The 15687-nt window shown below is 44.4% G+C and overlaps 1 protein-coding gene across 3 annotated transcripts in view; it reads left to right on the top strand.

Moving 5' to 3' along the window:
* Positions 1-15687, top strand: part of septin6 (septin 6) — a 78182-nt gene that overhangs the window by 49995 nt on the left and 12500 nt on the right. For all 3 annotated transcript variants that reach the window (XM_048544159.2, XM_048544157.2, XM_048544158.2), the window contains exons 5-7: positions 5052-5213; positions 12951-13047; positions 15261-15429. In XM_048544159.2, coding sequence (XP_048400116.1) covers positions 5052-5213; positions 12951-13047; positions 15261-15429 — 428 coding nt within the window. The remainder of the gene's footprint in view (positions 1-5051; positions 5214-12950; positions 13048-15260; positions 15430-15687) is intronic.

Genomic DNA, 15687 nt, shown 5'->3' with positions numbered 1-15687 from the left:
TGACTCCCCCGCAGGCCCGACCAGTCCCCCTCCACCGACACCCTGATCTGCCTAGCTGAACTCGTCCTCACCCTCAACAACTTCTCTTTTGACTCCTCCCACTTCCTACAGACTAAAGGGGTGGCCATGGGCACCTGCATGGGCCCCAGCTATGCCTGCCTCTTTGTAGGTTACGTGGAACAGTCCCTGTTCCGCACCTACACAGGCCCCAAACTCCACCTCTTCCTCTGTTACATTGATGACTGATAGGCGCCGCCTCTTGCTCCCCAGAGGAGCTCGAACAGTTCATCCACTTCACCAACACCTTCCACCCCAACCTTCAGTTCACCTGGGCCATCTCCAGCACATCCCTCACCTTCCTGGACCCCTCAGTCTCCATCTCAGGCAACCAGCTTGTAACTGATGTCCATTTCAAGCCCACCGACTCCCACAGCTACCTAGAATACACCTCCTCCCACCCACCCTCCTGCAAAAATTCCATCCCCTATTCCCAATTCCTCCACCTCCGCCGCATCTGCTCCCACGATAAGACATTCCACTCCCGCACATCCCAGATCTCCATGTTCTTCAAGGACCGCAACATTCCCCCCACAGTGATCGAGAACGCCCTTGACCGCGTCTCCCGTATTTCCCGCAACACATCCCTCACACCCCGCCCCTGCCACAACTGCCCAAAGAGGATCCCCCTCGTTCTCACACACCACCCCACCAACCTCCGGATACAACGCATCATCCTCCGACACTTCCGCCATTTACAATCCGACCCCACCACCCAAGACATTTTTCCATCCCCACCCCTGTCTGCTTTCCGGAGAGACCACTCTCTCCGTGACTCCCTTGTTCGCTCCACACTGCCCTCCAACCCCACCACACCCGGCACCTTCCCCTGCAACCGCAGGAAATGCTACACTTGCCCCCACACCTCCTCCCTCACCCCTATCCCAGGCCCCAAGATGACATTCCACATTAAGCAGAGGTTCACCTGCACATCTGCCAATGTGGTATACTGCATCCACTGTACCCGGTGTGGCATCCTCTACATTGGGGAAACCAAGCGGAGGCTTGGAGACCGCTTTGCAGAACACCTCCGCTCAGTTCGCAACAAACTACTGCACCTCCCAGTCGCAAACCATTTCCACTCCCCCTCCCATTCTTTAGATGACATGTCTTTCATGGGCCTCCTGCAGTGCCACAATGATGCCACCCGAAGGTTGCAGGAACGGCAACTCATATTCCGCCTGGGAACCCTGCAGCCTAATGGTATCAATGTGGACTTCACCAGTTTCAAAATCTCCCCTTCCCCAACTGCATCCCTAAACCAGCCCAGTTCTTCCCCTCCCCCCACTGCACCACACAACCAGCCCAGCTCTCTCCCCGCCCCCCGCCCCCCCGCCCCACCCACTGCATCCCAAAACCAGTCCAACCTGTCTCTGCCTCCCTAACCTGTTCTTCCTCTCACCCATCCCTTCCTCGCACCCCCACCTACCTACTAACCTCATCCCACCTCCTTGACCTGTCCGTCTTCCCTGGACTGACCTATCCCCTCCCTACCTCCCCACCTATACTCTCCTCTCCACCTATCTTCTTTACTCTCCATCTTCGGTCCGCCTCCCCATCCCCCTCTCTGATGAAGGGTCTAGGCCTGAAACGTCAGCTTTTGTGCTCCTGAGATGCTGCTAGGCGTGCTGTGTTCATCCAGCCTCACATTTTATTATCTTGGAATTCTCCAGCATCTGCAGTTCCCATTATCTCTGACTCCTGTGCCTGACAGTTTATCGTTCATGTTACTTAGGAAATGTTTGAAGTCATACTAGTGCTTCCTGTTGGCTCCACTTTGTTCATTAGGCTGATGGTCAATAATCTACATTCCACACAGATCTGCAAACAATAACAATATAATTTATATCCTGATTTCTCACTTCTTTCCTCTTGGGGTTATTTTGCCTTTCCAAAGAATGAGTGTCTGTTGTAACATAAAAGATCACAAACTGATTAACCAGAATGTTTGGAATGTGGAAATGAAAGCCAATTAAAGCTGGCCTGTACAGTCGACTTTAAGCTCTTAATCTCATTATTTTGCCTTGAATCTGCTGTTGTGAAATCCATAGAATCCTTTTTTTTTCTCCTTTGCCAAAATTAGATGTTTGTGTTTTTGAGATAATGTATCGGGAGTAGAATACCATGGATAATTCCATGCATCCAGCAAATTGTCACTGTCACACAGGGAATGCAGGTTGGACAGCTTAGGGCTGTGAGCTTGGTGTCTCATCTCTTCGATTGGTACTTCCTGGAAGTGTAGGATTGCACAAACACTCCCAATGATTCCAGCTTTTACTTACACCCACAATCAGCAGTAAGCATGTCCTCCAAATACATAGGAACATACCTATCTCCTACTTCGAGACATGTTTGATACTGCTTGCAATATTCGCCCACTTTCTCTGTTCCTTGGAGTGAATTTGTTTTTCTGGCTCAGTGTGGAGTCATAACTCTTGCTGGTTTGGCTGGATGTGAAACAGTTTCTTTCTGCTGTTTTAGGAGACAATTCTACCCAAAGAATTAAAACTGGAATTTTTTTTATTTTGAAAATTTAGTTTATTCAGATGAATCAGGTTGTATCTTACCTATTGGAAAATGTCTTGGCCCAGGAAAGTGTTGAGGAACTTTTGTCAGACTCTCTGCCTGCTCTTGAGCAGTAGATAACAAATCACCATTTTCATTAGCGTTGAAGCAGGAGCGGGCTGCCAACCTCATTTTCCTAACCACCAGGGCCTGGGTGCCAGCCTTGGAGGTGTCACACCAGAGCTGATTTTATCCTGTTCGTTTGGAGGCCGACGTTATCTCAGACGTGAGCAATGTCACTTTGGAGCGCCATCAGTGTCATACTAGTGACCAGGTTGTTTTTATCTCCTGCTGAGATAATGGGAATGGGAGTTTGGCCTGTTTGAGGAATGCAAGCCTAAATCAAATGTTGAGTAGCTTCATCCAGAACACTCTTATTTTTGTTTTCTTTTGCACACTTTATTTAATTTGCCCACAGTAATCATTAACTGGTTAGTTATCAATGGACCTCTTAAGAGCACCATTCATAGGTGGACATGGCCTGTGTAAAATGTAATGCATAAGTTAACCATTTGACTGACTCAACTGACCTGTGCCAGTGTTTCTGTTCTAAATGACCCTCCTCCTCATTCTTGTCAGCAGATCCTAGTATTTCTTCTTCTTCTGCATGTACTTGGTTAACTTTGCTTCAGATGGATGCTAAATTTCTAATTTCCCCTTTTAAATATTTTTTGGGGTAGGGAGTTACATATTCTCAGCACTCTTGATTCCAGGGGTTTCCTTTGTATTCTGTGTTTGTGTGACTAAGTGAAGACATCTTCTGTACATCTGTCTTGCCAAACTCTTCATTCTTCTAGGGACCTTTTTAGGTTGATGTTACTCCTCAACCATGTTTCTCTGAAGCCCCAATCTGTTCAGATTTTGCAGTGCTTATATTGTCAGTCATCCCAACTCTGGACACTGTCTGTAGACCGTTACATTCCTACTCTTCCTTCCTGCCTCATCCAGAACTAAGTCATAAGATTCTTCTTTGTTGGGTTAGGAAGTGCCTTTCAACTGTTCCCACATTTTGTCCGGTAGTTCTGGTCTTTCGGTCCTGAACTGTGCAGAATTCCCTCTTTTTATTTCTGCTGCTTAGTGGCCTATAATGCAAATTAAGAATTCTACTTTTAAATGACCTGCAAACGCTTGCCTTCACTACCCAGCCCTTTGAGTATAGGAGTTGGAACGTCATGTTGAGGTTGTAAAGGATATTGGTGTAGCCTATGGTAGTAGATTCGCCAACTTTAGGTACATTTAAGTCGTCATTGGATGAGCATATGGACGTACATGGAATAGTGTAGGTTAGATGGGCTTGAGATCAGTATGACAGGTCGGCACAACATCGAGGGCCAAACGGCCTGTACTGTGCTGTAATGTTCTATGTCCAGTTCTGGTCGCCCAGTTATAGGAGGGATATAATTAAGCTGGTGAGGATTCAGAAGAGATTTACCAGGATGTTAACCAGCTATGAAAAATGTTGAGTTATAATGGGTGGATAAGCTGGGACTTTGTTCACTGGAGCATAGGAGGTTGAGAGGCAGCCTCCTAGAAGTTTTACAAAATAACAAGAGGCCTAGATAGAGTTAATGGTAGTTGTTTTTCCCCCAAGGATGGGGATTTCAATATGAAGGGGTGCATTTTTAACGTGAGAGGAGATCGATTGGCGGGGGGGGGGGTGGAGAAAAGACAGGAGGGGCAAATTTTTTTTACACACAGGGTGATGCATGTGTGGAATGAACTTCCAGAGGAAGTGTCGTTGCGGATACAGTTACAACATTCAAAAGCCACTTGGATAAGTACATGAATAAGAAATGTTTTGGACGCTGTGGGCCAGGACCATGATGATGAGACTAGTTTAGTTTGGGATTATGATTACAATAGACTGGTTGGGACTGCAAGTCTGTTTCCATGTTGTATGACTCTATTTCCGTAGATTCTGGATTAGCACAGCCCCCAGGTGATCTTTAATTAAAAGCAAAGTGCTGTGGTCACTGAAGGGATGTGAAATAAAACCAAGTGCTAGAAAAATTCAGTGGCTCTGACAGCATGTGTAGAGAAGGGAGCAGAGTTTTGAGCCCAGTGACTCCATGAAACAAGAGTCCGAATTGAGTCAAAACATGAACTTTGTTTCTATCTCCACGAATACTGCCAGATCTGCTGAGTTTCTCCAGCAGTTTGTTTATGTTTCGACTCCAGGTGACCCTGATATTCTGTTGTGGTGATTTGGTTCTTTTCTAAGTGTTTCCTCACCTTCTTTCCTTTCTCTCATTGCCTGACAAATTATAACTGGGAAAGTTCAGCTCCCAGTGTGCAACAAACTGCCATGGAAACTCATTTCATTTATGGTACTTTTTGCCTTGTATACTTCTAACTTAAAATAGTTGCCTTGTGTAAACCTATCTTCCGTATAAAATGTGTAAACCCATCCTTTCTGCTGTGTTCTTCAGGTCAATATCATCCCAATTATTGCTAAAGCAGATTCCATCTCCAAGAATGAACTCCAGAAATTCAAGATCAAGATAATGAGTGAATTGGTGAGCAATGGAGTGCAGATTTATCAGTTCCCAACAGATGATGAGACAGTGGCAGAGATCAATGGCACGATGAATGTGAGTTTTCTAGAATGCCTTTTTTTAAAAAAATTTAAGACAGAACCAAAAATTGTCATTTGCCGATTTGAATGCATTGTACTATGGCTGTAAGGTGTCTATTGAACACAGCGCATAGTCTAGCCCATAGGAAGAGGATCATAGAATAGAAGTTGCTGTTCAAGTGAAAATTTGGCAAGGGACACACAAACTGGCATGCACCCAATCTAGCGCACTGCGTGCATTGTTTGACAAATTGTGGTAAAAGTTTGGCAGGCATACTGCATGAAAAAGTGATTTTGCAGCCAACATCTTGTATAAGAATTGTCTAAGACCAAAACTGGGCAGAATTCCGAACGTGTATTATAAATGCTGTGAATTATTGCTTATGTTACGTTGCTGGCTTTCAATTTGTTTAACTTGGGGCGTCAGAGATTGTGGCGAAGTTGGACATGTAGTGCGTCTTTAGCCACTTGAAAATGTCAGAGTCAGGCATTTAGCATGGGGCTGGAATTACTCAAGCCAAGAAAGGTCATGGCATATTTCACTTCCTGGTGGACAGTGAGCCATGCAGATTTCGAAGACAAAAGCAAATGCTGCAGATACTGGAAGTGTGAAATTTAATGAAAATTTGGAAAGTTTCAAACGGGCCAGGTGGCATCTACTGAAGGAGAAGCAGAAATTAAGTTTTCAGCCTGATGAACTTTTATCAGAGCCTCTTTCCACAAGGTGCTGCAACAAACTGCTGCATGTTTCTGGCATATTCTGAATTTGCTTCACAATTGATGACCGTTTTCTTTCTGGTTCCAAGTTTCATGTTTATCGACTTCATTAATTTAAAAGTCTCAACTTACCACGCTGTGACCTCCTGGATTTCTGTTTTTTTTCTATTCATTTGTGAGATGCGGGCGTCGCTGGCTGGCCAGCATTTCTCGCCTATCCCTAGTTGCCCTTGAAGGTGTTGGTGAGCTGCTGCCTTGAACTGCTGCGGTCCTCCTGCTGTGGGTTGACCCACAATCCTTTTAGGGAAGGAATTCCAGGATTTTGACCCAGAGACAGTGAAGAAACTTGTACCCCTTAATCCGTACAGTTATTCAATTATCTGCTGCTCATTATGATCTGCAACCTCATAGCCCAACATATTCCTCCACTGAACCATTACCATTACCATCAACCCAAGGGAGAGTGCAGGAGGGCATGCTAGGAGTAGCACTAGGCCTGCCTACAAATGTGGTGTCTTCCTGGTGAAGTGACCAAACAGCACAAGCAGGAGGTGATAGATAGAGCTAAGCAATCGCATATTCAAAGGTTCAAATCAAAACTCTGCATTCCCTCCACATCCAGTCGTGAATGTTGGTGGGCAATTAAATAACACTCCTTTATCAGAGGAGGAGGCTTCACAAATATCCGCATCCTCAATGAAGGGTGAGCCCAGCATAGGATTGCAGAAATCAAGGCTGAAGGATTCGCAGCAGTATTCGGTTAGAAGTGTCAAGTGGATAATGCATCTCGGTCTCCTCAACTTGTCGGTCCCCTGCCACCTCTCTGGTTACAACACTGGCATCTATCCAACAATACGGAAAATTGCCCAAGGATGTCCTGTATGCAAAGCAGGGCAAATCAATCCTGGCCAGTTACCACCCCAACGATCCACTTTCAATCATCAGCAAAGTGATGGAAGGTGTCATCAGCCATGCTATCAGCAGCACCTGCTCAGTGACGCCCGGTTTGGGTTCTGCCAGGGCCACTCGGCTCCTGACCTTTATTATAGCCTTGGTTCAAACATGGACAGAAGAACTGAATTCCAGAAGTAAGGTGAGCGTGACAGCCCGTGATATGAAGGCTGCATTTGACGCAGTGGCTTTACGGAGCCCCACCAAAAGTGGATTCAGTGGGTATCGGCGGGGGGGAGGGAGGAGGGAGGGAATGTCTCACTGGTTGGAGTCCTACCTTACATACAGGAAGATGGTCGATGTTTTTGGAGATCAGTTGTCTCAGCTCCAGGACATCTCTGCAGAGTTCCTGAGGGTAGTATCCTAAGTTATCTTCAGCTGCTTCATCAATGACCTTTTTTCCATCATTAGATCAGAAGGGGGGATGTTGATCAATGAGTATGCAATCAACATTCAGCACTATTCACAACTTCTCAGATAATGAAGCTGTCCATGTTCAAATGCAACAAGATCTGGAAAATATCTAGGCTTGGGCTGACAAATGGCTGGTAACATTCGCACCACAAAAATGCCAAGCAATGGCCATCTCCAATAAGAAGCAATCTGACCACTGCCCTCAATGGTGTTATCATCACCCCACTAGCAACATCCTGGGCACTACCATTGACCAGAAACTCAACTGGACTCTCAACATAATCATCCAAGACAATACAATTTGTTTGATCGGCACCACAACCTCTCCCTCTACTATTGAAGCTCAGTAGCACCAGTGTGTGCTATCTACAAGGCACACCTGACAAAATTCACCACACAGTCTCAGCTTTCCAAACCCACAGCCACTTCCACTAGAAAGACAATGGCAGTAGTTAGATGAGGGCACTAGGATCTGCAAGTTCCTCTCCAAACCACACTCTCCATCCTCACTTTGAAATATCACTGTTCCTTCATCGTCAATGGATCAAAATCCAAGAATTCCCTCCCTAAGGGCATTGTGGATCAACTTGCATGGACTGCAGTGGTTCAAGAAGGCAGCTGACCACCACTACCACCTCAAGGGCACCGAGGGCATGCTATAAATTCTGCCCCAGCCAGCGTTGCCCACATCCAACGAATAACTAAAACAAGATTGCCCTGAGCTCTATATTTCAGATAAACATTTAAAAACGCAGGCCAGGAGCAGAGGTTGGACAAGTAACCTGTTATGCTGCCAAATTATTGCTCCGACATCTTTTTCACAGGCCATTGTCGCTCTTCCTGATCTTGGGCATTTCTTCACCTCTGCCCATTATTCCACACAGTGGACTGTATCTGAGACTTTTTGGAGCTGTATGACCCAGGTTCTTGACAATGAATTTTTTTTTTTCTCTGGAGCATCCTCCTTTCACTCAGTATAATTGTACACCCGGCCTTGTGCATGAGCTAAAGTCCAGTAACTTGCGACTCCCCACAATATCACGAAATTTACAGGGCTGACAGAATTCTGACTGTTTCATAAGCGTTTCACATTTGTTTAAGTAACAAGGTTCGCTCATAATGGATAAAAATGTTGGTAGGAACACAGGAGAAACCTAGCAGGTCTGGCAGAAACTCCAAAGAAGAGTCCTATCAGACTCAAAACTTTAAATCTGTTTCTCTCTCCACTGCTGCTCGACCTGAGTTTCTCCATGTTCTGTATTTCAGATTTCCTCATCCACATATCTTGCATTTATTTTGAGGACAATTTTTTTTTTGTTGTTGAGCAGTTTTTGAACAGAAAATTGCAGCTAAAATTCTACAGGGAAGTCTCTTATTTAAACTATTGGGTTAAATTCGTCTGTGTGTTAACTTCCTGAACAGAACAGCACAGCTAATAGCACTTAACCTGCTGGGGCTGTTAGTGAACATAGTGGTGTCTGGTAAGAAGTTATCGACAGATAAAGGTGCCATGATCCTACCAGACCTTTAGGGCAGCTTTCTCCTCAGAGCAAATGAGAGAAACTGCTGATAATGGTTTAACCCGAGCGTTGTCATGGCTCAAGGCAAGTTGAGGTAAGTCCTTCATGGTAACTTCAGCTGGTGTGGAAATTGAACTCGTGCAGTTGGTATCACTCTGCATCACAAACCAGCCATCTGGCCAACTGAGCTAACCGACTCCTTATGTCTTTGACAGCAGAGGAGTGGAAATCACTGCCAACAATTGGATAAATGCTTATAGATATAATTCCCTGCCATTTGCATAACCTGCCATTCAAAAGCAATACTCAGCTGTTAATTTAACCATCCAAAACTAGTAGGCTGAAGTGCCATCTCTGAAGCCATATCATCCAGGTCAGTGGCTTGTGCTTTGGGTATGGTGATGGGTAAAAGTAAATATGTGGTCTTAGTAAACACCACAGCTACTTTGAGTGAAGCAATAATAACCTGCAGTATTAAGATCCAGGAGAACCATAGATCAGTAGCCCAGCAATTTTCTGGATGCCGTCTTCCTGCATTTTTCAGGGACGTCGGTTTCCGCTGGAGGTAAATCCAGTGCTTGCTCCTCATTGTTGCCGCATTTGGCAGTTGTGCATGTGTTCGAGTTATGCAGTGCAGTCGGTTCCGATATAATGCAATTGTTCCGTTCTTGTGTGACCCCGTGTTAAGAAAATCGCATAACCGTGACATTTAAAGTGATGGGCACAGAATGCATTATAGCCAATACAGGTAGGGAACATTTGTGTTCAACAAATAGCCTCCTATAATTCTTCAATTGCATTAACACCAATTTGTGTTGAAGAAACGTGCCCTATCAGACCTGACTATAGGCCAGTTGCATGTTTTGCTCCAGGCCTTTGCAATTTGAACTGCAATCTTAATCTACCTTCTCCCTGCTTTGTATTTAAGAGTGGTGTTCATACCCCAATTCTCTAACCCACCCTCCCGGACACTATCTATTACATTGCACATTAACTTTCCAATGTGATATTAAGAGAATATAATATTTGCAACGTTGGTAAAGACTCCAATTGTTGTACATGATGCTTCTCCTTTTTTTGTTTCTCTTGAGGCTGTTTTTCTGCCTGCCCCTCTGTGCGCCCCTGCCCCAGGATCTGTCTGCAATTTTGCAACCATACGGCTTTTCATGTTCTGTTTGCCATCTCCGTATCTTGATGCACGCTAGGATTACTTAGAGAGGAACTTCTTGTATGGGAGAGATCTAATAAGGAAGCCCAAATCTGCTGCCATTTTAACTCTGTGTTTACTTTGTTTATGAGCACTGACATTTCATTGGGGTGTGAAGGAACACAGCTTTTCTTCGTATGAAAGCACAGTGTATGACAGCCTCTACTGTCACTGCAAAATCAGTCAAACGTGCCCTCAGAGGCGATGTGCATGCCTGATGTTCGAGCTGGGCTCTAGCCTCCATAATTGGGTGATTGTGCTCTTTACAATACCACATCAACAATGTGAGAATAATGCACTGTCTGTCACTGCAGGATAAGGTCACTATTATTGTTTAATTTCAGATTGTTTAAGAGAGCTGTGTGCTGCAATTGTGAGGACTTGAGATTTTAAACCTTTAACTGGAGATGTTTTGCGTGGACATAGCACAAATGTAACAACAGCAGTATTCCTACTTTGTGTTTGTCCCATTCTGATAATTCCCTCCTGCTTAATAACCACAAATCTGTGAAACAGGCTGGACAAGTTGTGAAAGCTGTTTGTTCTTTTATTCATTCACTGGATGCAAGCATCGTTGGCAGAACCTGCATTTGTTGCCTGTCCCCTATTTATCCTTGAGTGTGCGGTGAGCTCCGTGGGATCCTTTTTTTTATATAAGCAGAAATATACTGTACAAAAACAGGGAAGTTATTCAAAATCTTTATTTTAAAAAATTGATTTGGCCTATGGAGTTTAGCCTACTTCTGGGCAGCACAGATGTGGGAAAAATACCATCGGAGTCTTTATCAAAGCCAGACCAGCAATGAGCACCATCAGTTACGTGGAGCGAATACAGAATTGAAAGTGCTCTGTTTTAAGGGCAAAAGGTCGTTGAGCGTGTCCATTAAGTCTCCCAGTGATGAGGGATTTCAGTGGAGTAGGTGAGAAGAAGTTTCCATTGGCAGGAGAGTCCGTAACAAGGGGGAGATAAGAATTCTTTAATTCTGCAACATCTAATCTGGAAGGCATTGCCTGAAAGTGAAGGTGAAACAGGTTCAAAAACAACTCCCAAAAGGAATTGGGTGCATTTTTAAAAAGGGGAAAATTGCAGGGCATTGAAGAAAATCTGGGGCAGTGGGACTAATTGGATAACTCTTTTCAGCTTAGTATATAATATTGAAGCCTTCTATGTTAGTCCCACTACTCCACAGGTCACAACATCAATTCAGTTGTTTCACTCAGTTCCTGATATAGTCAATCATATGCTTTCTCTACATTAGACATAGAATATGCAGATCCTTCAACCGAGTTTCTTTGATTAAACACAGACTATTGTTTTACTATAAAGCCAAACTCATTCCATAAAGAAGCAGGGTAATAAAATGTGAGGCTGGATGAACACAGCAGGCCAAGCAGCATCTCAGGAGCACAAAAGCTGACATTTCGGGCCTAGACCCTTCATCTAGGCCCGAAACGTCAGCTTTTGTGCTCCTGAGATGCTGCTTGGCCTGCTGTGTTCATCCAGCCTCACATTTTATTATCTTGGATTCTCCAGCATCTGCAGTTCCCATTATCTCTCCCATAAAGAAGCAGACTATTTTTAACATGAAAATACTACACGGGCACATGCGCACAGAGGGGTAAAGGGGATAACTGATGTTTTTTTCTGCAGAGGTTTACTTTGGGGGCGAAACACTTTTGGTCGTTATTTTTTTCTTCAAGGAAGAGTCAGTAAAATATATCATAGTCATTGAATCCCTACAGTGTGGAAACAGGCCCTTCAGCCCAACAAGTCCACACCGACCATGAGAGCATCCCCCTAACCTACACATCCCTGAACACTATGGGCAATTTTAGCACGGCCAATCGACCTAGCCTGGCCATCTTTGGGCTGTGGGAGGAAACAGGAGCACCCGGAGAAAACCCACGCAGACACGGACAATGTGCAAACTCCACACTGCCTGAGGGCGAAATTGAACCAGGGTCCCTGGCGCAGTGAGGCAGCAGTGTTAACCACTGAGCTACTGCGCTGCTCTATCATGTAGAATGTTCCGATGGCTGTCAGTCAGGTGCTCTGGCATATGTAAGTAGGTCACTAAACAAATAGTTACCTCTGGGGTGAACTTCCCCAAAACAGTAGAAATAAATCCTCCAGACACTCTTCAAGAGGCCAGTCAGGTTTCATGATGGATTCTCAGTAAGGCTGCACCAGAAAGGCAGAGTTGAGCTGAACAATGTGTTCATCAGATTTTCTACATTTTTTAAAGAAGTACACTGGTGGGACATGGATATTGCTCGCTGAACCTGCATTTATTGCATGTCCTTAATTGCCCTGGGGAAGATGGTGGTGAACTGTCTTTTTGAACCACTCTAGTCCATGTGCTATAGGTAGATTCACAATGCTGTTGGGGGGGGAGTTCCTAGATTTTGATCCAGCAACACAGAAGGAACAGCAGTCCATATGGTGAGTGGCTTGGAGGGGAACTTGCAGGTGATGGTATTCTGTGTATTTGCTGCCCTTAACCTTCTAGGTGGAAGTGGCCTGGATTTGGAAGGTTTTGCTTGAGGATCTTGGGTGAATTTCTGCAGTGCATCATGTAGGTAGTACACACTGCTGCTACTGAGCATTAGTGAAAGGAATGCATGTGTCCCCATTTGAAAACAAACGGTCTACACTGCCTGCAGAACACCGTTGAAACAGAGCAGCCATTAAGACCCAGTAAGGTGACCTCCAGCATTTAGCTGGAGCCATGTGATTTCCCAAAACTCTTTTTAAAAAATATCCCATGTGCCGTTTAATTGATCACTTGGGTACCTTCACCCAACTTGAAATAAATGAAGGTTTCCCTGCAATCTTTCAAAATGCCAGTCCTCAAAAATATTAAGTATGAAGCCTTTAAAGAATTGTTTACAGTACAGATTCTCTTGTTCTCTGTGCAGTTAATGCACTTATTATGTATTTCAGGCGCACTTACCATTCGCTGTAGTTGGAAGCACAGAAGAAATAAAGATTGGGAACAAGATGATGAAGGCACGCCAATATCCCTGGGGCACTGTCCAGGGTAAGCTAGTTTTTATCAGACATGGCAAGATGATGGCTAATCGCCAACTTTTCTCTGCAACATTTCCTATAGTTGATCAATTGTTTTAGCCTTTGTTGCTAGACAGTGATAGATACTGCCACCTTTCCTAAAGTGTCCAGCACCATGCCATGCAATCAAAATCCCAGTCTTAAAAACAAATGCCTCACGTATACTTCTCCCTATTTTATTGTTTGTTCTTCCCCATCTCTGATGAACGGAGAGCATTTTCTTATTACTGACTGTGAAAGTGCAATTGTTTTATAACAATGTGGCTTGGAAGTTATTACAGAAGGCATGCCTGATATCCTTGGAAAGGGCCTGCCATTTGCAGAACTTTTTTTTTTAACTTCCAGATCTACCCACGCCGTTTTTATTAACATTGTTTATCCAGCTGCAGTGTGATTCATGTAGTGCCTCGGAACGTAGTTTGCATTCTGGATGAGCGATTGAACAGATTCCTTTTTGTTGGGTGGTGTTCTTTCATGAGTGCCCCAAATGGATCACTGACTCCACCTCCCCACTCCCACCAATGTTTGGCATATTGTCCAGGCAAAGTGTTTAGTTGTTCATTAATCAGTGTAAGTAAGTGCTGAGTAAGCTGACCTCAGTCTGGCTGTAAAAGTGCTACAGTTGTCCTCTTGTGTTCAGGCTAAATGTCCAGGATTTCTGCTCCAGATGGTTATCTGGCAGCTCCTGTTGAAAGCATCATGACCTGGCTCTGCTCGGAACTCCTACTAACTCTGTAGGCTTCCTTATAAAAAGTGAAGTCTTGGTATGGAGTCTCAATGGCACGCACTGTCAAGGAGGCTGGAATTCTTTTTTTTTTAAAAAAGAGAGTTTGAAGGAGGATGGATGGACACCAGCTTTTTGGTGGTTGCAATAGTGGCGTGTTATCATTGGAATGTAGACCGGTTTCTGTAAGAATTCTGAACACCCCGTAAGCGCAGGCGGAGGTCATTCAACCCTTCGAATGCTTCACCGTTTAATACCATCATGGCTGATGTCATCGTTGCCTCCAATCCACTTTCCTGCCCACTCTCCATAACACTTCAACCCATTGCTAATCAAAAATCTGTCCATCTCCTTTTTATATTTATTCAATATCACTGCATCCACTGTACTCTGGAATATTGAAACCCCCAGATTCACAACTCTTTTTTTGAAGTAAGTAACTTCTTCACATCTCTGTTTTAAATCTGCTGCTCTTCATCCTAAATCTATGACCTCTCATTCTAGATCGATCCACGAAAGGAAACATCCTTTCTAAATCTGCTTTATCAATCCCTGTTAGTGTTTTAGGTACTTCGGTTAGATCTCTCTTTGTTCTCCTAAACTTCAGAGAGCATAGGGCCAAACTACTCCATCTCTTCACAAAATAAACCTCTCCTCAATCCAGTTAACCTCCTCTGAACTGTTTCCAGTGCAACCATAATCCCTCCCTTGGGGAGGCAGTGTCCTAATGGTATTATTACTGGGCTGTTAATCACACAGGTAATGTTGTGTGGACTCCAGTCTTGAACCCCATCATGGCAAATGGTGGAATTTGAATTCGCTCAAAATCTGGAATTAAGAGTCTAATGATGACTATGGATCCATTGCCACTTTGTGGAAAAACCTGTCTGGTTTTTGTTTTGGTACTTGATTCCTTTAGCAAAAAATGCCAAAATTCCATTTATCTTTTTGCCTCCCTCCTTGCCTGCTGTGCCGGCATACTAGTTTTCAGGCGAGAAGAGCACATGAAAGTAAAGCAAGAGCCTCTTGTAAAAGTCCCCATTAGCATGAGCTAACATATGCTGCCTATCAGCATGTCACATGAGCAGGATTTCAAGTCTGTTCTTCTTGTATGTCAGTCAGTAGTTCCGCTTCTGGCCGTTTTTACTTTGATTTCAGTTCCCCTTTTCTTTGTTCACCCACCATATGCCTTCCAACTAGAAGTTCCAGGCCATAGCGTGTGGTTATGGTTGAGTAGCATTGCAGAGATGGTACCTGGGCATTAATGGTGCAGTCCCCTCTGGTGAACATGAGGTACTGCAGTGATGCAGTTACTTGAATTAATTGACATGTGACATCTACTTGGTTGCTAATTTGGGTTTGCTCCGTGGAAAATTGTATCTGTTTTCTTTTATTAATTTGATATGTTGTGCCTTGGTTTTGTTTTCTGTGAAATCCTGAAACCTTCAATCACATCACAGTGGAGAATGAAAACCACTGCGACTTTGTGAAACTACGGGAGATGCTAATCCGAGTCAATATGGAGGACCTTCGTGAACAGACGCATGCACGTCACTATGAGCTATACAGGCGCTGCAAGCTGGAGGAGATGGGATTCAAGGACACAGATCCTGATAATAAACCCTTCAGGTACAGTGCACAGACACAGGATAAATAAAAACTGTAAGAATCGCAGATGCGGGAGATCAGGACAAAAACAGAATGCTGGTAAAGCTCAAGTCTGGCAGCAGGCTTTGAGCTTTTAAGCTGTATCTCCCCCATCCTTAACCACCCCACACTATATCATCTGCACAAATAAAACATTTTCCTAGCTACAATCAGTTCTGAGGAAGGGTCACTGGTCCTGAACTGCTAATGTGATTTCTGTCCGCAGGTGTTGCCAGACCT

Source organism: Stegostoma tigrinum, chromosome 15 (assembly GCF_030684315.1).
Source record: "Stegostoma tigrinum isolate sSteTig4 chromosome 15, sSteTig4.hap1, whole genome shotgun sequence".
Taxonomy (NCBI): domain Eukaryota; kingdom Metazoa; phylum Chordata; class Chondrichthyes; order Orectolobiformes; family Stegostomatidae; genus Stegostoma; species Stegostoma tigrinum.
Note: the sequence above shows the minus strand (reverse complement) of the source record. Positions and strands in the feature narration are given on the sequence as shown.